The sequence below is a fragment of the Lagopus muta genome, chromosome Z (genome assembly GCF_023343835.1).
Source record: "Lagopus muta isolate bLagMut1 chromosome Z, bLagMut1 primary, whole genome shotgun sequence".
Classification (NCBI taxonomy): domain Eukaryota; kingdom Metazoa; phylum Chordata; class Aves; order Galliformes; family Phasianidae; genus Lagopus; species Lagopus muta.
The window spans coordinates 70,713,567-70,734,112 of record NC_064472.1 but is presented as its reverse complement, the minus strand read 5'-3'; the positions used below and the strand labels follow the sequence as shown (position 1 = coordinate 70,734,112).

Genomic DNA, 20,546 nt, shown 5'->3' with positions numbered 1-20,546 from the left:
GAAAACATAAAAATAATTGCTTGATTAACGTAACAGACAACATATAATGAAATACATGTGAGCATCAAGGTATGGAGCTGACTAGTTTTGAGAGTGGTATTTATCTCTGCCTTTAGTGTCTCTGTCATCAGTAGCTGCTGTGAATACAACAGCACACAGCAGATGACTGCTGTCCTGAAGAAACTCTTTGCTGATTTGATTTTTCACAGCAGAAACTACAACTCTGTGCTCCCTGACAAAAACTCAGTTTTATACTCTGAAGAAATTTTAGTTCAGAATTGGACAGGGAAAAAAAAAATGAAAAAAAAAAAAAAAGAGGATGTAAATAGGATATAGTAAGTTAACTTATATAGGATACTCATATAAATTAACATGTACAAAATAATGTAAAGTGGTAGGACTGCTTTTTTGCCTTAACTGTGCCCTTCCAGCTTTGAATAAGGCTTTTATCTTCCAAAAAGACCATGTGAAATTTTGCATGATACATATTTTAAAGAACAGGAAGCCTGCTTCAAGTGAAGGGTTAAGTAGTTGATTGTCACATTGCAAATGAAGTTAAGCTGGAAAGAAAAATCAACAAAATACCATTTTAAACTCAGTTTGAAACTGTGGGGTCTCCAGTTCCTATTCACAGCAAATACTAGCAAGGAGCTTTCCCTGACTGATTCTGGTGTCAATAAGCAACCTTGATTTATGCTAGATAAACTCATCATAAACTTGTCAGGGCCTGTAGGGATCCAATGAGGAAGGCTAAAGTCCTCTTGGAATGAAACCTTGCAAAGGAGGTAAAGAGTAATAAGAAAGATTGCCTTAAGTATATCAGAAGTAAAAGGAAGATTAGGGACAATGTGGGCCTCATACCAAATGAGATGGGTGCCTTGGTAATGGGACTCTGAGAAGACAGAGATACTGAATGTCTTCTTTGCTTCAGTCTCTACTACAAAGACTAGCCCACAGGAATCCCACACCCTGGAAGTAAGAGGGAGTCTTGGGAAAGGAAGACTTCCCTTTAGTTGAGATGGATCTGGTCAGAGAGCACCTACACAAAATCAACGCACACAAATCCATGGCTCTCTATTGGATGCATCCATGTGTGATGAGAGAACTGGCAGAGATGACTGCTGATCAGCTCTCTGTCATCTTTGAAAGGTCTTGGCAAACAGGACAGATGCCTGAAGACTGGAGAATAGCCAATGTCACTCCAGTCCTCAAAAAGGGCAAGAAAGAGGATCCGGTAAACTACAGGACAGTCAGCCTCACCTCCACCCCGGAAAGGTGGTGGAGCAAGTTCTTCCAGGTGCCATCTCCAAGCAAGTGGAAAAGAAGGTTATCAGGAGTAGTCAACATGTTAAGGGGAGATCATGCTCGATCTACCCCCATGTGGGTGGAGGGAGGGCAGTGGGTATTGTGTACCTTGACTCAGCAAGGCATTTAACACCATCTCCCACATTATCCCACTTTGTGATGAAACTTAGGAAGCGTGGGATAGATGAGTGGATGGTGAAGTGGATTGAGAACTGGCAGACTGGCAGAGCTCAGGCAGGTAGAGCTCAGCAGCAGCACAGAGTCTGTTTGGAGGCATATAACTAGTGGTGTTCCCCAGGGGTTGGTGTTGGGTCTGGTCCTGTTCAGCATCTTCATCAGCAACCCAGATGAAAGGATACAGTCCACCCTCAGCAAGTTTTGATGATACAAAGCCAGGAGGATTAGCTGACAAACATGAAGGCTGTGCTACCATTCAACAGGATCTGGACAGACTGGAGATTTGGGTAGGGAGGAATCTGATGAGGCTTAACAAGAGCAAGTCTTGCATCTGGGGAGGAATAACTGCATGTATCAGTACAGATTGGGGATGACGTGCTGGAGAGGAGCTCTGTGAAGGAGCTGGGTGTTCTGGTGGACAATAGCTTGGCCACGAACCAGCAGTGCGCTCTTGTGACTAAGAAGGCCAGTGGCATCCTGGAATACATTAAAAAGAGCATGGTCATCAGAGCATGAGAGGTGATCTTCCCCTTCTATTCTGCCCTGATGAGCCCACATTTAGAATACTGTGTCAAGTTCTGGGCTCCCCAGTACAAAGAAGATGGGGATTTCCCAGGAATCCAGCAGAGGGCCACAAAGATGATTATGAGCATGGAGCATTTTCCTTATGAAAAAAGACTGAGTAACCTGGGTCTGTTCAGCTCAGGGAAAAGAAGACTGAGAAGGGATCTGATAGATGTTTGTAAATATCAAAAGAGAGGGAGGCAAATGGATGAGGTCAGGCTCTTCTCAGTGGTGTATAATGATAGAACAAGGATCAGTGGTTCAAAACTTGAACATAGGAAGTTCCATACTAACATGCAGAAGATCTTCTTTACAGTAAGGTTGACAGAGCACTGGAACAGTCTGCCCAGAGAGGTTATGGAGTCTACTCCAATAGAGATATTGAAGGCCAGCCTACCTCTGCAACCTATTGTAGGAACCTGCCATAACAGGGGTTTGGACTTGATCTCTTGAGGTTCCTTCCACAGTGATTCTGTGATTCTGTGAATTATTTGCTTTTGCTATTCAAGAGTTCTTCCTGATAGTAGATTTATGTTCTTATCATCACCAGATGACTCAGCAGATGACACAGAGTGTTAACTAGACAGAATCTTCAACTGGGTTTCTTAAGTCACAAGCACACATCATGAAAACTTGCCCTTAATTTGCCAAAGTCATACGACAGCCAGTGTCATATTGGTTAACTGCGTGTTCTGACACTGGAAACTTCTGACAGACCCTGTGAGTATGACATTATAAGCATGACATGACATATCAACATTGCAGAAAACAGACGTGGCAAAGAGCCTTGTAGGAATGCCTCTGTGCTCCTGGTAGCACTCACAGACCGTGCAATTATATTCTGGAGGTGTACTGTAACCTGTGTTATGCAAAGCACTTATTGCACAATTGTATCATTCCTATGCCTGTAGATTGTAAATTGTGCACTGTAAGTGCTTAAACATTCAAATGATTTGCTAATTTTATAATATGCTGTTGCTGTATACCATTATAGGCAACTTAAACATGACACAACAATGCAAGGAAATGGACGATAGAGTGGCATTACCTGGCATGGAGTGATGGCCCAGCAGCCTTGACAGCTTTGTGATCTTCAGATTAGAGAGAAGGTGCTTGATTTTTAAACTTACCCCTTTGTGTGTTTGGCTTCTTATATCTTCCTGGGGACAAAAAGTCATAGTATGAGTCTTTATGAACTAAGCAGGCCCAGTGCAGGATTTAGGGTTTTCCATGGGAGTTACCAATGGAGCATACTAACTGAAGCTGCTCTCTCCTGGTGGCTCTCTGTTACCTAAAACCCAAGTGCTCAGATGAGAGTACAGCAATCTGTTATAGTAGAAAGGGGCTTAGTGCTACTCACACAGATGCAGTGGAGGGGAAACATGAGAATGCGATGGAACACTTGAAACACAATTGTCTAGAAATTAATCTCAAATTGATAGCACTCCCAGCATTAAGGTGAGATAACACATGGAGTATAAACAAACTCATATAGCCAAAACATCCCAGTGAAGCAGAAGCAAATGGTTCTTGACACTGCAAACCCATGGCAGCGGTACTGGGGACACTCCTGGCAAACTGCACAATCCTCTCCTGGCTATGGTCTGATATGACAAAGAGTACTCTGATTTCACTGAAAAGGAATATCCTAGTGGTCCCTAAACCTGTTCACCTTGGGATTCCCATTCTCTCTTTAGTACCTTCTACACAAATGTTACCATATTTTTCCGAGTGCTACAGTCTTTTCAGCTGTCGCTTCTTTCATCTGTCACAGGTGAAGAACAACTACAGACCACTGATATGGATTCTGTATATAAGTTGTTCCAAACATGTTGATAACTCTACAGATTGATACAAACCACCTTTGCCCTGTCTCCAGTTACTAAACATAATATTTCAAATGGAAGCCAGGGAATGTTACTTTCATTAATTTCTACAGCATTAGAAATCTGCCCTTATGCACTGCAGCCAAGATAGGAAGAGAGAGTTTCAGTGCAGAATCATAAACAAATACCCATTGAAGGTTTCAGCATACCAAATCATCTAACACAATCATATAAGAAGACTTAATATCATTTTGCAATGATTATTACACTTTTGATCCATGATCCTGAAAGTACTTGCACATGAAATAATTCACTCGAAGTCAGGCTTGGAGGCAGTGGTGAGGACTGGCATGAAAGGTGAAAAAACAGCACTTAAATGACAAAATAAAACACACTGCATGTTTTCAGTTTTATCTCTGGCTCTTGTGCAAATGCTACCTTAAAACTGACAGTTCCTTAGACTACATTTAGATGCTGTGTGTGAATAAAAACTCATAGATGCCAACAGTAATACATACATCAGAGGAACGAGCCCACCCTTTTCCTCACATCAGTCTGTTCTTCTATGAGGCACCAAGAGAAACTATTTCCTGTGTGTTAATGCCTTTTTTTCTTAGACAAATCGAACCACTTTCTTCAGGCTTTACAGACCAACATAAATTGAAGTCACTGGCAGCTAATAAGATTTATTAATGATCACAATACGGAAAATGTTTTACTTCATGTTTATAATTTCAGCAATACTGTACATCAGTAAACAGTGAAGGGCAGCTATCCAGAAGTTATTCTTTCACAGCACCATAATGTCAGCCCAAAACAAAGCCTCTCTCTGTGCTCATTAAGTGTGGAATGAGGAACCAAACAGACGACTAACAAAAGTCTAAAGAAAGTTAGAGTAAAATACCCACAGACTCATAGGATTTTGAAACATGAGATGTAACATAATAAACCACTATGACATTGAGCCCTGTCTCACACTTCTCCCTGAACTGATCTACATTCCCAGCTTCTGAGGAGGAAATATGCACATCATGCCTAGCTGATGTGGAAACACTTAATGAAAGGTGAACGAAAGAGGAATAGTCTGCCGTGATTGCTGTACGTGACGCTTCCTGATCACAACACTTCATTAACAGCTGCTGTTGATGAGGCAGTTAGCAAGGTGCAGTAGATATAACTGCACAGTCCTAAAGGAGATGAACATCTCCTGAGCTCTAGCAAGTTCTGATTCCAATCCACATATCAATGCTTGTATCTAGTTAGAAGAACAGAGCTCACCTATGAGTCACTCAGCTGCTGTAAAAACTTGAAACATTCAATTGCATAGCTTACTACAGCTTACACAGCTTCCTACAACTCCATTAAATACATTTTTATATATTTTGCAGGGCTTGCTCTTCAAGGACCTTCCACATACCAAACAATACATTTCTAGAGTACACTCCAAACATCCCTTAGCACACTACCTGATATGTGAAGCCATAGGCCTCACAAAAAATTGCCGTTGTTTTGGATTACAGAGTTCAAGAGAGGCTGTTGACACCTCATCATTCTGGAATAGTTCAGCGTACATCTAAGCCTATAAAAAGGAAATTCATGACCAACTATTAGTCCCTCTGCGAAGATGATGTCAACCTCTGGTATGCTGCTCATTGTTCTATGGAGTGAGACAGTTATCCCACATGCAAGTGATTTCTCAGGGTTGTTTTTCACTTTCCAGCTAGAAACAGGTGATCTCAGGTTTCAGGTTCTATGTCTCCACCGACCACAAGAAAATCTCTCAAATATCTTTTCCAATCAGATGGTTATTTATGAATGCATTCATGCAGTTGAAAGAAGGCCCTCCTTCTGGATGGACAAACACAATACTCATCTAAAATTCAGAGCTCACACCCCACCTCCTTCTACTTCTGTCTCTCGAGAACATCAGTGTTTCCAAAATTTTGGTCACTTTTTTCTTTGGGATTGTTTTCAGGACATTACATTCTCCTGAGCTAACTGCTTCCCTCATTCCTTTCGGTTTTGCTCTATTTGTTCAATGCCCTCTATCCTAATGACCACAGGGGGCTTCTGACTCATTTGGCAGAGAGGAAGAGTGCTCCTCTGTGTTGTCGTTTTTTTTTTTTTTTCCAGTCATTGTCTGAAGGTCTTGACAGACAACAGCATGCAATCTTCCCAGTAGAGATGGGGTCATTCAAGGTTCAAACTAGTCACTCTGCTCACTGATTTTAAAACCATTTCTAACCACAGAGAAAACTTCTGAGATGATACCTGAACTACAGCACTGTTGAAAAACTGGCAGTTGTATGGCTCTCTGATTTTCTGATCTAGATGAAGGCACAACCCATGAGACCCAAAACACTCAAAGTCAAGCAGCTGGCTTTATTTCAGCTCATTTCAGATGTTGAGCCTAGCTGTTAAGAAAGTATCCCAAGGAATTGTCAAAATCATCTGACAAGTCCATCTATCAAGGGAAACTTCTCAGCCATACTTACAAAAGCCCATTAAGTTCAGGCACTGTCTACATACAATCATGCTTCTCTTCTTCTGGTTCCTGAGCAGTCAAAATAAGTCCTTCTATTTACATCCATACTGTCAAAGCCATTTAGAGAAGATTAAGGACCTCTGCTCAGGAGACTTATGAGAACTTCACCTTTTGAGGTAGGATGCTTTCCATGCTGTTAGCATCTCCTTATTTCTGTTACAGTTTCCTGTCCTGCTGAATGTACCTTTCCATGTATAGCTGAAGTGATACTGTGACAAAATACTAAACATTGGCTAGTTTAAATACTTAAGAGATTCAAATCCTAACACTGTTTCTTTATTACAAAATGTTAGTCTTTATTCTGTGTGTTAAAATGTAAAAAAAGGTCTCCATACATCATCCTCAGAAACAGAAAAGATCATACATATACCAAACAAAAAGACTTCTATTCTACATTAGTATCCAATATTTGGCAACTTACTGCATCTCAGAGTTTTGCCTTAGCATCCTATTTTCTACCTTGTCTATCTAAAGCAAATACTGAAATTGCTTTCTGAGAGACTTCATTTATTTCGTTCATCAAAAGAAATACAATAAATACATCACCAATTATATTACATTACAACTGATCTTTTCAGCCGCATTTCTCAAAACTTATTTTTCTATTCATGAAAAATTTGGCTACATCATCAATTAATATTGCAGCCAGTGCTGAAGCATTTAACGTCTCATACCTAGCTCCCAAGACAGTTGAGACTGGCTGCCCAAGATGGTACAGCAATTTCACGCAGTCACAGAAACATCCTGAAGAGGCAGTACTCAAGCTCTTTACAAACATCCACTGAAGTCAAGAGAACAAAAACTGCAGCAGCACTTAGGTCAGTATTAAAGCTGGCTTATCAAAACTGAGTAGCTCAACTGCTGTCTTTCTTTTATGGAGAAATTTCATTAACGTATCACTTTCCATAACTTTGGATGCACAGTAGACAGACAAACACCTCACTTCAGTGGCAACATGTACTCCTGGGAAGTTGCAATCACTCCCAACTGTCAGCAAATGTAGGAAACAGAAGGTGTTTCCCAGCAACAAGCCAGACATGGAGATGGTTTGCATAATCGAGAATTGAGGGTAGGTATTCCAACAGGAAGTTGGAAAGAGTCAGGAGTGAGAACTGCATTTTTTCCTGGAGCATGGTACTTCATCATCTCTCTGTATCAACTACAGCCTGGTAAAACCTTCAGAGGCTGCTTTGAAGATGGTGAAGACATGAATAGCAGTATGACATGAGCAAGGCAGTACAACCAGGCAGACACGCATTTGAACAATGCTCCTGATGGTAGATGCTTACTGCAGAATGGTGTTTCTAAACCAGAAAGTTAACCCAGCAGTGCCAGGAGTATCAGCTCTGCACCACCTCTCTTTGCACTTCACAAGTACCTAGGACATAACTATGACAGCTGAAAGGAGGAGTGATATGCTTCCCAAAGGTGATTCAGAGCACTGAAGAGCTCTACCACTGAGTATATAGGGAGCCTGATTCTAAATACCAGAAATTAAATAATGAGTCTAACTCCCTTCTAAGTAAGGATGGATGAACACCACTATAATTTTTATTTAAGCTGCTGAAAATGCAAAAATGATTAAGATGTTTCAGAAAGAAGGGTATCACAGTTAGACTATCCTTTACCATGCTACAGATTGACAAACTAATACACAGAGAAGATTGCTATCTCAGCATGGAAAACCTCAGACTAACAAGGACTCTTGACTGAAAAATTGTTTTCCATCAGACCTACAAAAAGGACAGAAGAACATTAATAAATAATTGTCTAGTCATGAAAGCTCAGGCCATGCTGGATGGAAATGGAATGCAGATCAGTAGTCCACAGATCACAAACAAAAACTTATGAACTTTTTTTTCTATTATTTCAAGCAAGCTTCATAGTCAATCACATAGCGGTCTGTGAGCACGGAAGAAAATAAGGAAAACTTTGTAAATAAGGAATGATGCACACTGTTCACATTTTCCCTAGAATCCACGACACAACATTAGATTGGAGGAGTTGTGCAAATGAGACAAAAATTTAAAACAAGTTCTTGATGGGTTAGGGGAGATTTGTACATACCTGTAGACTCAACAGGATCACAAGTGTGTCGGCCAGGAACACTGCAGGTTCTAGTGCAAATCTCCTGCAAGTGTACCACAGGAAAGTTGGTTACTGAAGAACCATGGAAAGACTTGGGTTGGAAGGGTCCTTAAAAGTTCAGCTGGCTCCAACCGCCTGCCACAGATTTCCTTGTGGTATACATTGAACATCCTCATTTTTCTGCACTACCCATCAAGTGAATCCAGGTCCCTAAGCAAGAACAGTTCCACAGAGATCTGCCCTTGCCTGAAGCCAGGAAGGCTCAAACTGCTCTTCTCAGCTTGTTTTTCACCTTATCTCCCTCTACAACATGTGGGGAGTTAGACCGGGTTAGATCCATCTCAACTGATAGATCCAGGGTATTGACCAACAAGGTGGCTTCTGCCAAATGCTTCTCCCAGTGCTCAAATGTTCCACCACCCATTGCTTTCAACATAGTTTTTAACAGTCCATTGTATCATTTGATTTTACCAGAAGCTGCTGCATGACTGGGGATAAGATAAATCCACTCAATGCCATGAGATTGGCCCGAGTATTTACAAAAGAAGTTTTGAAATGAGTCCCATCATCTGACTCAATTCTCCCTGGAGTATCATGTCACCATAGGACTTGCATCTTGAGACTTAATATGGTGTTTCGGTAGCATGGGGTACTGTGTATGTTTCCAGCCACCCAGTGGTTGCCTCCATCATGCTAAGTACATAATGTCTACCATGCTAAGTACATAATGTCTACCACTGCAGGTTTGTGTCAAGATGATATAAACAACCTGCCATGTCTTTCCATATTTATAGTTTTGCCATCACCCTCTCTCTTCCAAACTTTTTACCTTCAGGCCAGCCCGTGCTTACTTCTAAGATTTCTAGATGGCTGAGGTTTCCCATCCAAGTTCGCTGAGTAATCAACAGAATCCACTTACTCCAAGCAACATCAGTGGCATGATGGATGGAGGGAACCTTTCCCTTAAACATACAGTTTAGCACCAGCAGTCGAGATGCCAGAAGGAGCTGTGATTCAGCACCAGTTACTTTGGAAGCAGCCCAAACCCCCTCATACACAGCTAAGATCTCCTTTTCAGCTGGAGTGTAGCACTCTTTGGACTTTTGTATGCTCAACTCCAGAATGCTGGGGTCAGCCTCGGATCTCTCCTGAGGCTCTTTGCCACACAATCCAAGTGGGACCTTTCTCTCCAGCAGCAGTCTGGAGGATGTTTCTTACATCATGTCCCATCCATACTGGCCCCAGGGCCTTGGCACAGGCTATCTCCTGTTTAATTTGCTCAAAAGGCTGCCGCTGCTCAGAGCTCCACTTAAGATTATTCTTCTTCTGCATCATCCAATGTAGAGGGCTCACAACGAGGCTATAGTTCAGAACATGCATTCTGCAAAAACCCACTACATTCAGAAAAGATTGTGTCTCTTTCTTACTAGTTGTCATCGTTTTATAATTTTTGTTGTTGGTATTCCAAATCATAACATCATGTAGCACACTGGGAGTTAAAGAGTTAATGCTGCAGTCCCGTGGATTGTTGATAGTTCTGGGTACATGTTACAGAAGAGAACTACATCTCCCAGAAGACTTCACTGTTCTTTTTCCATTTTCCATTCAGAGGGGAAAGATACAACTTGGGAGTCATGAGACAGTTCTTTTTTCTGCTCATCTCTGCACTGTGTGCTCCCTGGCCATCTCACCTTCAGCATCAGAGCCTTTGGGTTTTGTACACTTTCTCATTTTATTTATTAGTTTCTATTCCAATTATATCATATTATATTGTGGGTTTTTTTTGCATTCCGCTATCATTTTTGAAAATTAGTTTTCTTCCTTAGCTCTTTGACACTCTTTTGTTTTTAGGTCCACCTCCCTACCTTTTTCCCTAAACCCTTACCAGGGTATGGGACTCTGGGTCCCCCCACCCACTGGTCACAGAACCAGGCTGAACTGGTCCAGAACTAGGACACTAGTGGGTGAGACACAGTAGTAATTTTGTTATTTGCCCATCTTGCCATTTTACACCTAGGAACTTTATTTCCTGTGCAGGTCCTTTCACTTTGCTCCACTTGATGAAAGCAGCTTGTAGAAGGATCTGGATTACTCTCTCTCTTGAAATCTTCCTCTGCTATATTGCCCCACACCATAATATTAGCAGGGTACTGCAGGTGGTTGGAAGCAATGCACTGCACCAGTGCAGTCTGAATCAACTCACAGCAAATTCTAGGGCTGTGTTTCTACCCCTGGGGCAAATGTTTCCAGGTGTACTGAATGCCACTCCAGGTGAAAGCCTACATCTTGTGGCCAAAGGAATGGAGAAAAAAGGCATTAGCAATGTGAGTTGTGGCACACCACTTGTCTGTCTTTGACTCCACACTGGAATTCTAATGTGTCCAGCACAGCAGCACTCGGTGGGGGTGTGACTTCATTCAGGCCACGGTAGTCCACCGTCAGCCTCCATTCTCCACTGGCTTTATGCACTGGCCATATGGGGCTGTTAAAAGGTGAGTGAGTTTTGCTGATCACTCCCTGACTCTCTAGTTGATGAATTAACCTATGAGTAGGAAGCAAAGAATTCCTGTTGGTGCTGTAATGATGTCTGTGCACCATTTTTGTACCTGCTGCTCTTCCACTCAAAGCAACCCCACAACAGACAGATCTTCTGACAGGCCAGGCAAAACAGACAGCTGCTTAATGTTGTCTGTGTCTACAGCTGCTATTGCAAAGGACCATCAATATCCCTTGGGATCCTTGAAATGCCCCCTTCTGAGGTAATCAGTTCCAAGTATCCATGGAGCCCCTGGGCCAGTCACAATAAGGTGCTTTTGCCAGTCTTTACTAGTGAGGCCTGTTTTGGCCTCCAACAGAGTCAACACTTGGGAACCTCTAGTCACCCCAGAATCATAAACTGATTTTGTCCCTTTGTGACTTCTGGGAATTGGAGTGCACTGTGCACCAGTGTTCACCAGTGCCTCATATTTCTGTGGTTCTGATGCGCCAGGCCATCAAATTCACAAGTCCAATACACTCCATTATCCCTTTCCACCCCTTAGCTGGGGGCAGGGCCCCTCTAACTGTTACCTGCATTGTTCTGTAAATCAGATCAGGGTCCTTATGGCTTTTGCCATGTCCTACAGCAACTGGAGCAACCACCTTCATGGAGAAGTTCACCTTGGTGAACTTTGATCTCAGGGAGATTCTCAACATGATCATTGGATGAGCATTTCAAAAATGTATAAGGGATTCAAGGGAGAGATTGGAAGCCTGTTAAAAAGTAAAATTAGCAACTCTCTCTGGGACGTAACTTTCAATGCCCAATTCATGCCACGCTGCATCCAGATGGCGGATAGGCATTTCCATCAGTGTATTTAATTTACTATATACGCATATAGCTCTGTAGAGCAGAACGGCAGACTTAATAAAGGTTCGCTACGTTCTAAATGTTAAAAGGAAGAACACGATGAAACGTAATCCCTTGAAGAACAGTTTTACAAGAGAAAGCAAACACTTCGTTTCTTTGCAAAAACAAGTTGGCACAGTGCCAGAACAAAAAGCAACAACAACAACAACAACAACAACAAAATACTGGCACAGCACTCAAAGAGTTTAGAAAGTTCCCAGAACGTTGGCAGTATGCCCAGACTTTAAGGAATTGCAGGCCTCCAATACAGATAAACAACAAAACTCTCTGGGGGTACAGATTCCAAGAGAATGTATTCCAGCCAATGCACCAAAAATGTATGTTCCTAAGATGGTCTTTGAACTTTGGGAGAGGCACCACTAAACCTGTTGATAACATCTTCCATTAGTTAGATCAATCAGCAAGTTCCAGCATTTAATGAATGGCCATCCTTAGCTGCGAATTTCAAACCTTCCATTTATTCCTTCCGCATGATTTCACTGAGAATTGCAAGCAAATCCAGCTGTTCCTTTTGTAGTGTTCTCTGAAAACACATCTGTGTCTGCAGAAACATTTCCTGAGGTTGCACGTTGTGTTGGCACCAAGGTTCCACAGCAAGCTTAACTGTGGTGTAACTCTTCATTACCATGCCACAGAATGCCCTAGTCCCATTTCTAAAATGAACCACAGTGAAACTCCAGTTTTGAAGAAATCAGTGAAACAACACCATTTCTTCCACCTTGCTCAAGACTCTGTGTCTCTGGGGATGTCCAGGTTTAGCACACCTTCAGAGGATTACTCACTTTCCAGTGGGTGCCCTCCTTCATGCTACTGGCTCAGGATTGGAGCCAACTTCTACTGTCATACCAACGTCTGCTTTGTCCACTACAAGGTGGGGTTTACAAATGTGCTTCAGAAACCATTGTCAACATGAGAATGTCAGTATTTAGTTATTCAAACTTCTTTTACTGCTCAGCTGAGACATCTGTAATAGAAATATTTTTTCTACCCCCCCCCCAAAAAATTGCTTAAAAGCATCATTCTCCCCAACAATGCTTGCAAAACCAACTTTAGTGTTATGAAAAATACCATATATGCTACCAACAGTTTTCAAAGATAAAATAACACTAACTTTCAGTATTCATGAAATATCCGGTGCATCTGACTTCCATTTCTCATTCATTTGGAAGCAAATTAAACAAAAAGCAAAGAAAAAGCATCAAAACTGCAAGTATTGCAAGTATTAGCTGCACTGTATTTTTATTTCAGGATATATCACCAAAGCCTTTGAAGATTCCTTTGCAGCTAATACTCCTCTGTTTCACTCCCTGAGAGATTGGCATGCCTACACTTTAGTCTTCGAAGTGGAAACTGTTTACCAAGATACGTGACAACAGCAACCCCTTGTGGAACAGGGACATCTTCACAGAAGCTGTTCACAAAACCTCTTCAGCAAATACTGCAGAATTTACTTTACTTGGATGTGTATTTTTCTACACAAACTGCTGATGAAACGAAATGACCAAGTTTCTTTGTTTTTCATGCTCCTTGAATAGATGTCAACTTCATGTCCTGGTTAATCAAGCTGCTAACATTTACCATCTGTAGATAAAGGCAATTTCGTCTTTCTCTCACTCATGAAGACTTTACCAATGTCAGGTGAGTTCTTGCTAATCAGCAGGAATTTTAATCTTCATGAGAAGATTATTACCATCATTATGAAGAAATCTGGCAATTCTGGCTGAGATGTTATGGCAAGAGGCAGTCTCTTTGTGACTAAAATGATTAAATGTATGATAAGATCAATATTGATATTATCTGAATCAAAGTACCAATTAAAAAGTAAACACTGAAATATTACTGCACGCATGAGCAGTGCTGCAAAACAAATGCCACTTTAACAAACCATGACAAATTCTAAAATAGAGAATATGATTACCTGTGGGACAAACATTATCTTATTAAGCTGCATTTCTTCATATTGAAGCATCAGCTTTAGAGGTACTTTATATAATCCCTGCAGCTGTGACACTAAAAATCCAAAGGCTCCATAGTTCTTGTTTACCAGCTAAACTCTTCCAATTTCATCATTGAATCACAACTCAAAAATAACTACAGTTCCTCTTGGTACAAGGCAATATGATGCTTTAAAATTGCTGTTCCTTTTTTGCTTGGACAATGAGTTAAAACAGTGATTTTCTGGAACCAAAAAAAATGCTTCTTCATTAGGGAAATGATGGTATGACCTTGTACAAACCAGACCACCCACTTAATTGATTCTTCAGTTAAAATGAAGCATTTTTGAGCCTCTATGTTGCATATGATATTCCTTTCTAGCTTTAAAAACCAAATGATCCAGTACTTGGACCAACCTATACGTGCCTCTCCTCCCTGTTCTTGAAAAGGGAATGACACAAACATACAGACTAATACATAGACACACAGTAACATATCTTAGAAAAGGATAAACTGGTTTGGTTTTGCATATAGATGGATTGTGCAGTATGCATTCTGAAAGAAGGACATGTCATTCCTTGTCTTACCTTCATCTTTTTACCTAACTGCAAATAAATCTCAACTAAAAATAAAAGTAAGACATGCAAGTGGAAACGTAGCTACCATGTAATGGTCTCTCTGTTACCACATAGGGGTGCTTGCATATCTGTAAGTCAGAAAGGAAATTATGGAAAAGAATAAAGTATGCTTAGTGTAAAATCAGGAGAAGCAGAATGTCAGCTGAATAATGAGTTGTTGAAATACAGCATGCCTACCAAATAACAAGTTCACAAAATGCGGTCTTTAGATGTGCTGAAGGCTCATGAGAAGCCATTTCTGAGTGACCTACAGAAGGTGCAGGCCTTGGCAGACTGTGTTATTTTTGTCTTTGTCAGTCAATTTAAGTCAAATCCTGTAACTTTTAATGGAAGATGTGGATAACAACACCTAGATGCAATCAGCCCCTTGTACTTCTAATTGTATTTCAATCTCATTATGCATTCATAATATACACCATGCATAAAACCTTTTTACTGATCTTTTTTCTTTCACTTAGAAGACATACTAACCACAAAGCACCCTCAGAACTACTCATTAAACAGCAGAATCACTATGACTCACTTGTTAAAAACTCAGTATTGCAAAAATACTTCACTGAAACACAAGAGATTTAAGCTTTATTATTTGTTACAGCCTGGGTAACAGGGAATACTGAGAAGACAGAGATACTGAATACTTTCTTTGCTTCAGTCTTTACTACATTGTCTTTCCCTTAGGAAACCCAAATCCTGAAGGTAAGAGAGAGTCTGGGGAATGGAAGGCTTTGCTAGTGTTGAGGAGGAGATGATCAGAGAGTGTCTAGCCAAAATCAAAGAATACAAATCCAATGTCACTCCAGGACTCAAAAAAGGCAAGAAAGAGGATCCGGTAAACTACAGGACAGTCAGCCTCACCTCCACCCCGGAAAGGTGATGGAGCAAGTTCTTCCAGGTGCCATCTCCAAGCAAGTGGAACAGAAGGTTATCAGGAGTAGTCAACATGTTAAGGGGAGATCATGCTCGATGTACCCCCATGTGGGTGGAGGGAGGGCAGTGGGTATTGTGTACCTTGACTCAGCAAGGCATTTAACACCATCTCCCACATTATCCCACTTTGTGATGAAACTTAGGAAGCGTGGGATAGATGAGTGGATGGTGAAGTGGATTGAGAACTGGCAGACTGGCAGAGCTCAGGCAGGCAGAGCTCAGCAGCAGCACAGAGTCTGTTTGCAGGCATGTAACTAGTGGTGTTCTCAAGAGGTTGGTGTTGGGTCTGGTCTTGTTCAGCATCTTCATCAGCAACCCGGATGAAAGGATACAGTCCACAACAAGTTCTGATAGTGTCACGGTTTTATGATCTTTGTTATTGGTATCCCACATCATAACATCATGTAAAGCACTGGGAGTTAAAGAGTTAATATTCCAGTTCCATGGACTGCTGATTTCCTGAATACTTGGCTCTCAGAAGAGAAGAACTACATACCCCAGAGGACTTTGTGCTCAGAAGGGAAGGTAAAGTTCCTGGTAAGTCATGGGACTCTTATTTTCTCACTGCCAGTCAGCATGTGTGCTCCCCAGTCATTTCACCTTCAATTTTAGAGTAAGGGCTTCGGTTTCAGATACTTTTTTTCTCTCTCACTTTATTTGATATATTAGCCCCAGTTCCTATTATATCTTGGATTCTCTTGCATTTCAATATCATATTTAGTAAATTAACTTTTTCTAGTTAGATCATTGCTGCTGTTCTGTTTATAGGCCCATCCACCATCTCTCTACCCTTTCCCCTTCTCCCCTTTCTCCTTTCCCAGGGCATGGGTACATGGGCCCCCCCATTAATTGCAGATGTGGGCTGAATCAGCCCATAAACTGCTGACACCCTCCCCTCCCCTTCCCTTTTCTGGTCCTGTGGACCTGCTATACTAGGAGGAGCAGCTGCACAAAGGTTGTGCTACCATTCAACAAGATCTGGATGGACTGGAGAGTTGGGCAGGGAGGAACTTGATGAGGTTTAACAAGAGCAAGAGTAGAGTCTTGTACCTGGGGAGGCATAACCGCATGTATCAATAAGGCTGGGGGATGACTTGCTGGAGAAGAGTTCTGCAAAGAAGGTCCAGATGATCCTGGTGGATGACGGGTTGGCCAGGAGCTAGCATTGTGCCCTGGTGGCCAAGAAGGCCAATGGGGTCCTTAAGTGCACTAAAAGGAGTGTAGCCAGCAGGTCAAGGGAGTGTCTGTGACTGTGTCCCGGTCAAGCCACACCTGACACTGTACTGTGTCCAGTTCCAGGCTCTCTGGAACAAAAAATACAGAGATCTCCTGAAAGTAGTTCAGTAGAGGGCCACAAAAATGATAAAGGGCCTGGAGTATCTCCCCAGTGAGGAAAGGCTGACCAGTCTGCATTTGTTCAGACTTGACAGAAAAAGACTGAAAGGGGATCTTATTAATGTTTGTAAGTATCATAAGTGTGAGAGACAGAGGGACATGGTCAACCTCTTTTTAGTGGTCTGTGAAGACCACAGGGGGAAACAGCCATAAGCTGGAGCTCTGCACCAATATGCAAAAGAACTTTCATGATGAGGGTGACTGAGAACTGAAATAGACTGTGCAGAGAGGTAGTGGAGTCTCCTTCTCTGGAGATATTTAAGACCTGCCTGGACACCTACCTGTGTGACCTATTGTAGAGCACCTGCTTTAGCAAGGGGGTTGGATTCAATCCCTTGAGGTCCCTTCTAACCCTTCCAAATCCACGATTCTATCATAGAAATGTCCTTTTTCTCACTGCCTATGCTTGCCCTTCTTTTCCCTCAGTTTGACCAGCAGGTCCTTGCCAAGCCACATCAGTTTTCTGTATCCCCTTCCTGCTTTCTTATATTCTGAAGGACAGAGAGTTCTTCCATTCTCAGAAAGGCATCCCTATAGAGTAGCCAGTTTTGTTCCACTCAGTTATCTCTTAGGACTCCTTCCCTGGAGACCTCACCCAACAATTCCTTCGACAACTTGAAGTTTGCTCTCCTGAAGTTCGGGGTCCTGATTCCATTGTTTGCCAAGCCTGCATTTCTTGAGATCATCAGCTCAACCAGGGCATGGCTACTGCAGCCCCAACTGTCTGCGATTTTCATGTCTTCAATCATCCCTTCCACGTTGGTGAGCACCAGATTCAGCAATGATTCACCTCTGGACACTCTGTCCAGCTCTTGAACAGGAAAGTTATGGTAAGTGGTGCTCCTCAGGGATCAGTACTGGGGCCAATGGTGTTTAACATCTTTGTAGGCAATAAGGACAGTGGGACTGAGTGCATGCTCAGGAATTTTGCAGATGACACCAAGTTGAGTGGTGCAGTTGACACACTGGAGGGAAGGGTTGCTATCCAGAGGGACCTGGACAGGCCCGAGAGGTGGGCCCACGCTAACCTGATGAAGTTCAACAAGGCCACGTGCAAGGTCCTGCACCTGGGTCAGGGCAGTCCCAAGCACAGATACAGCTCGAGTGGAGAATGGAGCATGGGAATGGAGCAGCCCTGAGCAGAAGGATATGGGGATGCTGGCTGATGAAAGACTCGACATGAGCTGGTAATGTGCACTTGAAGCCCAGAAGGCCAATCAAATCTCGCGGCGCATCAAGAGAAGAGCGACCAGCAGGTCAAGGGAGGTGATTCCACACCTCTGCTCTTGCGAGACCCCACCGTCTGTACTGAACCCAATTCTGGTGCTCCCAGATCGCCCAGCCCCAGCCAGACCGGGCCACAGCTCTCTATGGGGGCGTGGAGACCAATGGTGAGGGAGGGGCGGGGCCTCTCGGCCGGCGGGCCGGCGGCAGCCAATCAGAGGCGCCAGGCGCGCTTCCCGCCCTGAGGTCGCTCCTGAGGTACGCGCTGCGGCGCCGTCTGTGATGGCTGCTGGTTTACGGAGCAGTGTCGGTGTGTTCCAGTGAAGCGCTCTCAAGAAGGTAGCAATAGGAAAGTTGCTCTCATCTCCTCAGGATGTTCCCACAGCGAGTGTCCTCAGCGCAGCCAGGTGTTGGCTCACTGGTCAGCCTCCCCACTGGCTGAGGGCCTCTGCACAGCTTCCAACAGGAATTCCCCTCTGTACCTTAGTTATGGTTTGGAGTGGTTTTGTGGGTTGTTTTTATTTTTTTTCCCTTTTCCCGAACCCAGACTTCTACATTCCCTGGCCATACTATTTTCAAGCAAACAGCCAGTTCCTAATTATCTTTTATTTGTTGGTCTCTGTTACTTTCAAAGCTGGATTTGTTATTTCTGACACTGTTACCCATGCAATGTTAGCCTGATGCCATATTACTGATATTTACTTGAGTCCCAACTTTCCTTACAGCCCTACAACTCAAGTTTTTTATGTTTCATTTACATCATACATTGTTTGGATAGGATTATCTTAATTTAGCCCTAACACTTTACCTAATTTGTTTAAGAATACATACTCTCACCTTGTACGCACATGACCAATCACACCATACATATGTTCTTGTACTCCTTTACCTGTAATCCATTACCCACCTGACTCCATCAGAGTCCCCTAATTAATTTAGAGACTTGGTGTTCTAACAGGACCTCTTCCTTATAACTAGCTCATACAATTCTTTTTTGCTTGCAAAACTGAAGGAGTGAATAAAAAAAAAAAAGAAGAAGAAGCTCTATGCGTTAGTCAGTGAAAGATTAGGTTTAGGTAGCTGAACTACAATTTTTGAATCCAGAAGAAATAATCTAATTGGTATGATCGGTTCAGCGATTAGATCTCTTAAATTGTCAGAATTATTGCTTAGGGGAGATAACTCAGATTGCTTACGTTCACTTAAAAGGATTGAAAGGTTTTCTTTGAACTGCAAGAGGCACAGAGGGAAGGGAGAGGGAGAGGAGGAGGAGGGGAAAAGGGAAGGGGCAGAGGAAGGGAGGGAAGGGAGAAGAGAGAAAAGGGCATTTTTGCATAATCAGATGTCTGTGGTCTCTAGTTCAGTTGTTACACCCTTCCAAAGGAGGAATACTAAACGCTCTTCTAAACAAAGTTCAGTTCAAAGCGCATATGTTAGAAGAAGTTCAGAAATTATTCTTGTTTAGCCTTTATTTCAGTCTGCTCTTTCAACTCTTGTACAAGAACTTTTTCTGAATTTCTTTTAGACAAGTGTCGGAAACATCACAAAACAGGAAAGATGTTTGCAGCTTTAAAGTATCACTCAACAGACTATTTATATGAGGTATAGTTTTATTATTTCACTTATTATTCTGAAGGAATTATGTCAGTCATTTAAAAGATTCATATATGTTAAAAAGTAGAGAACTAATTTCTAAGAAATTGTATTTGTTTGAGGTTGTTGTACTGCACTGATGCTAGTATAACAATAAGGTTATTAAGGTTATATAATAATAAGGTTATATAACAATAAGGACTGATTACCTTTTTTAATAGAAAATTAAAGTGCAATTTTACCAAAGCAGAAGAGCATTTATTTTTTGTTTGTCTATTGCATTTATGATTGTGTTTCATAACCTGTTGCTCAGAGCTTCCTTTGGAGTGTGTACTGTGCTTTCTAATGCATACAATTCAATTAATTACCTTTTTGAAGAACTAGTTTTAGTTTCTAATTTATTTAATATGCGTTAGGTAATGCTACAAATCGTTGTACTCCTACTATAGATGGGGAAGTGTCATTTCTTTGTATGCTATGGATGAAATTTAAAATCTGTGTAAAGCAGATGTTTTTGACATCTACAATGAATCTCCTGGCTTTATTAATGTTGATCTGTTACAACATGGAAAACTTAACAAAGTTCTGCTTTCTTTCCTGTCTACATCTGTGTGATGTTATCCATTGCTTATCATTTGGTGCAATGTCTTTTCTAATTGAGGATTCACTTATTCACATTTTCAAAGAAAAGATATGAGCCATACTAAAAAATTTTCTGGCAGGGTGGTGCTTTGCCTAGGGGGGGTATTCCTTGTGCAAAGTAGAAGAATGAGATGGTGAGACATGATGCCTTCAAGAATTCAGAAGGAGTGCAAGTACACTCACAAGTAGTCCTGGAGCATGTCTGGAGAAATGTAACTCTGAATTAGTCTAATATAGTACAAATATTTGCAGGTGAACTGCAGTCCACACTATTGAAT

General features: G+C 41.9%; 1 protein-coding gene across 1 annotated transcript in view; it reads left to right on the top strand.

The window, feature by feature from the left end:
• Positions 1-15,202: 15,202 nt before the first annotated feature.
• Positions 15,203-20,546, top strand: part of SHOC1 (shortage in chiasmata 1) — a 52,596-nt gene continuing 47,252 nt past the window's right edge. Inside the window, 4 exon segments of the mRNA XM_048932541.1 lie at positions 15,203-15,316; positions 18,143-18,200; positions 18,292-18,372; positions 19,559-19,635. Of these exon segments, the coding sequence (XP_048788498.1) occupies positions 15,203-15,316; positions 18,143-18,200; positions 18,292-18,372; positions 19,559-19,635 (330 nt within the window).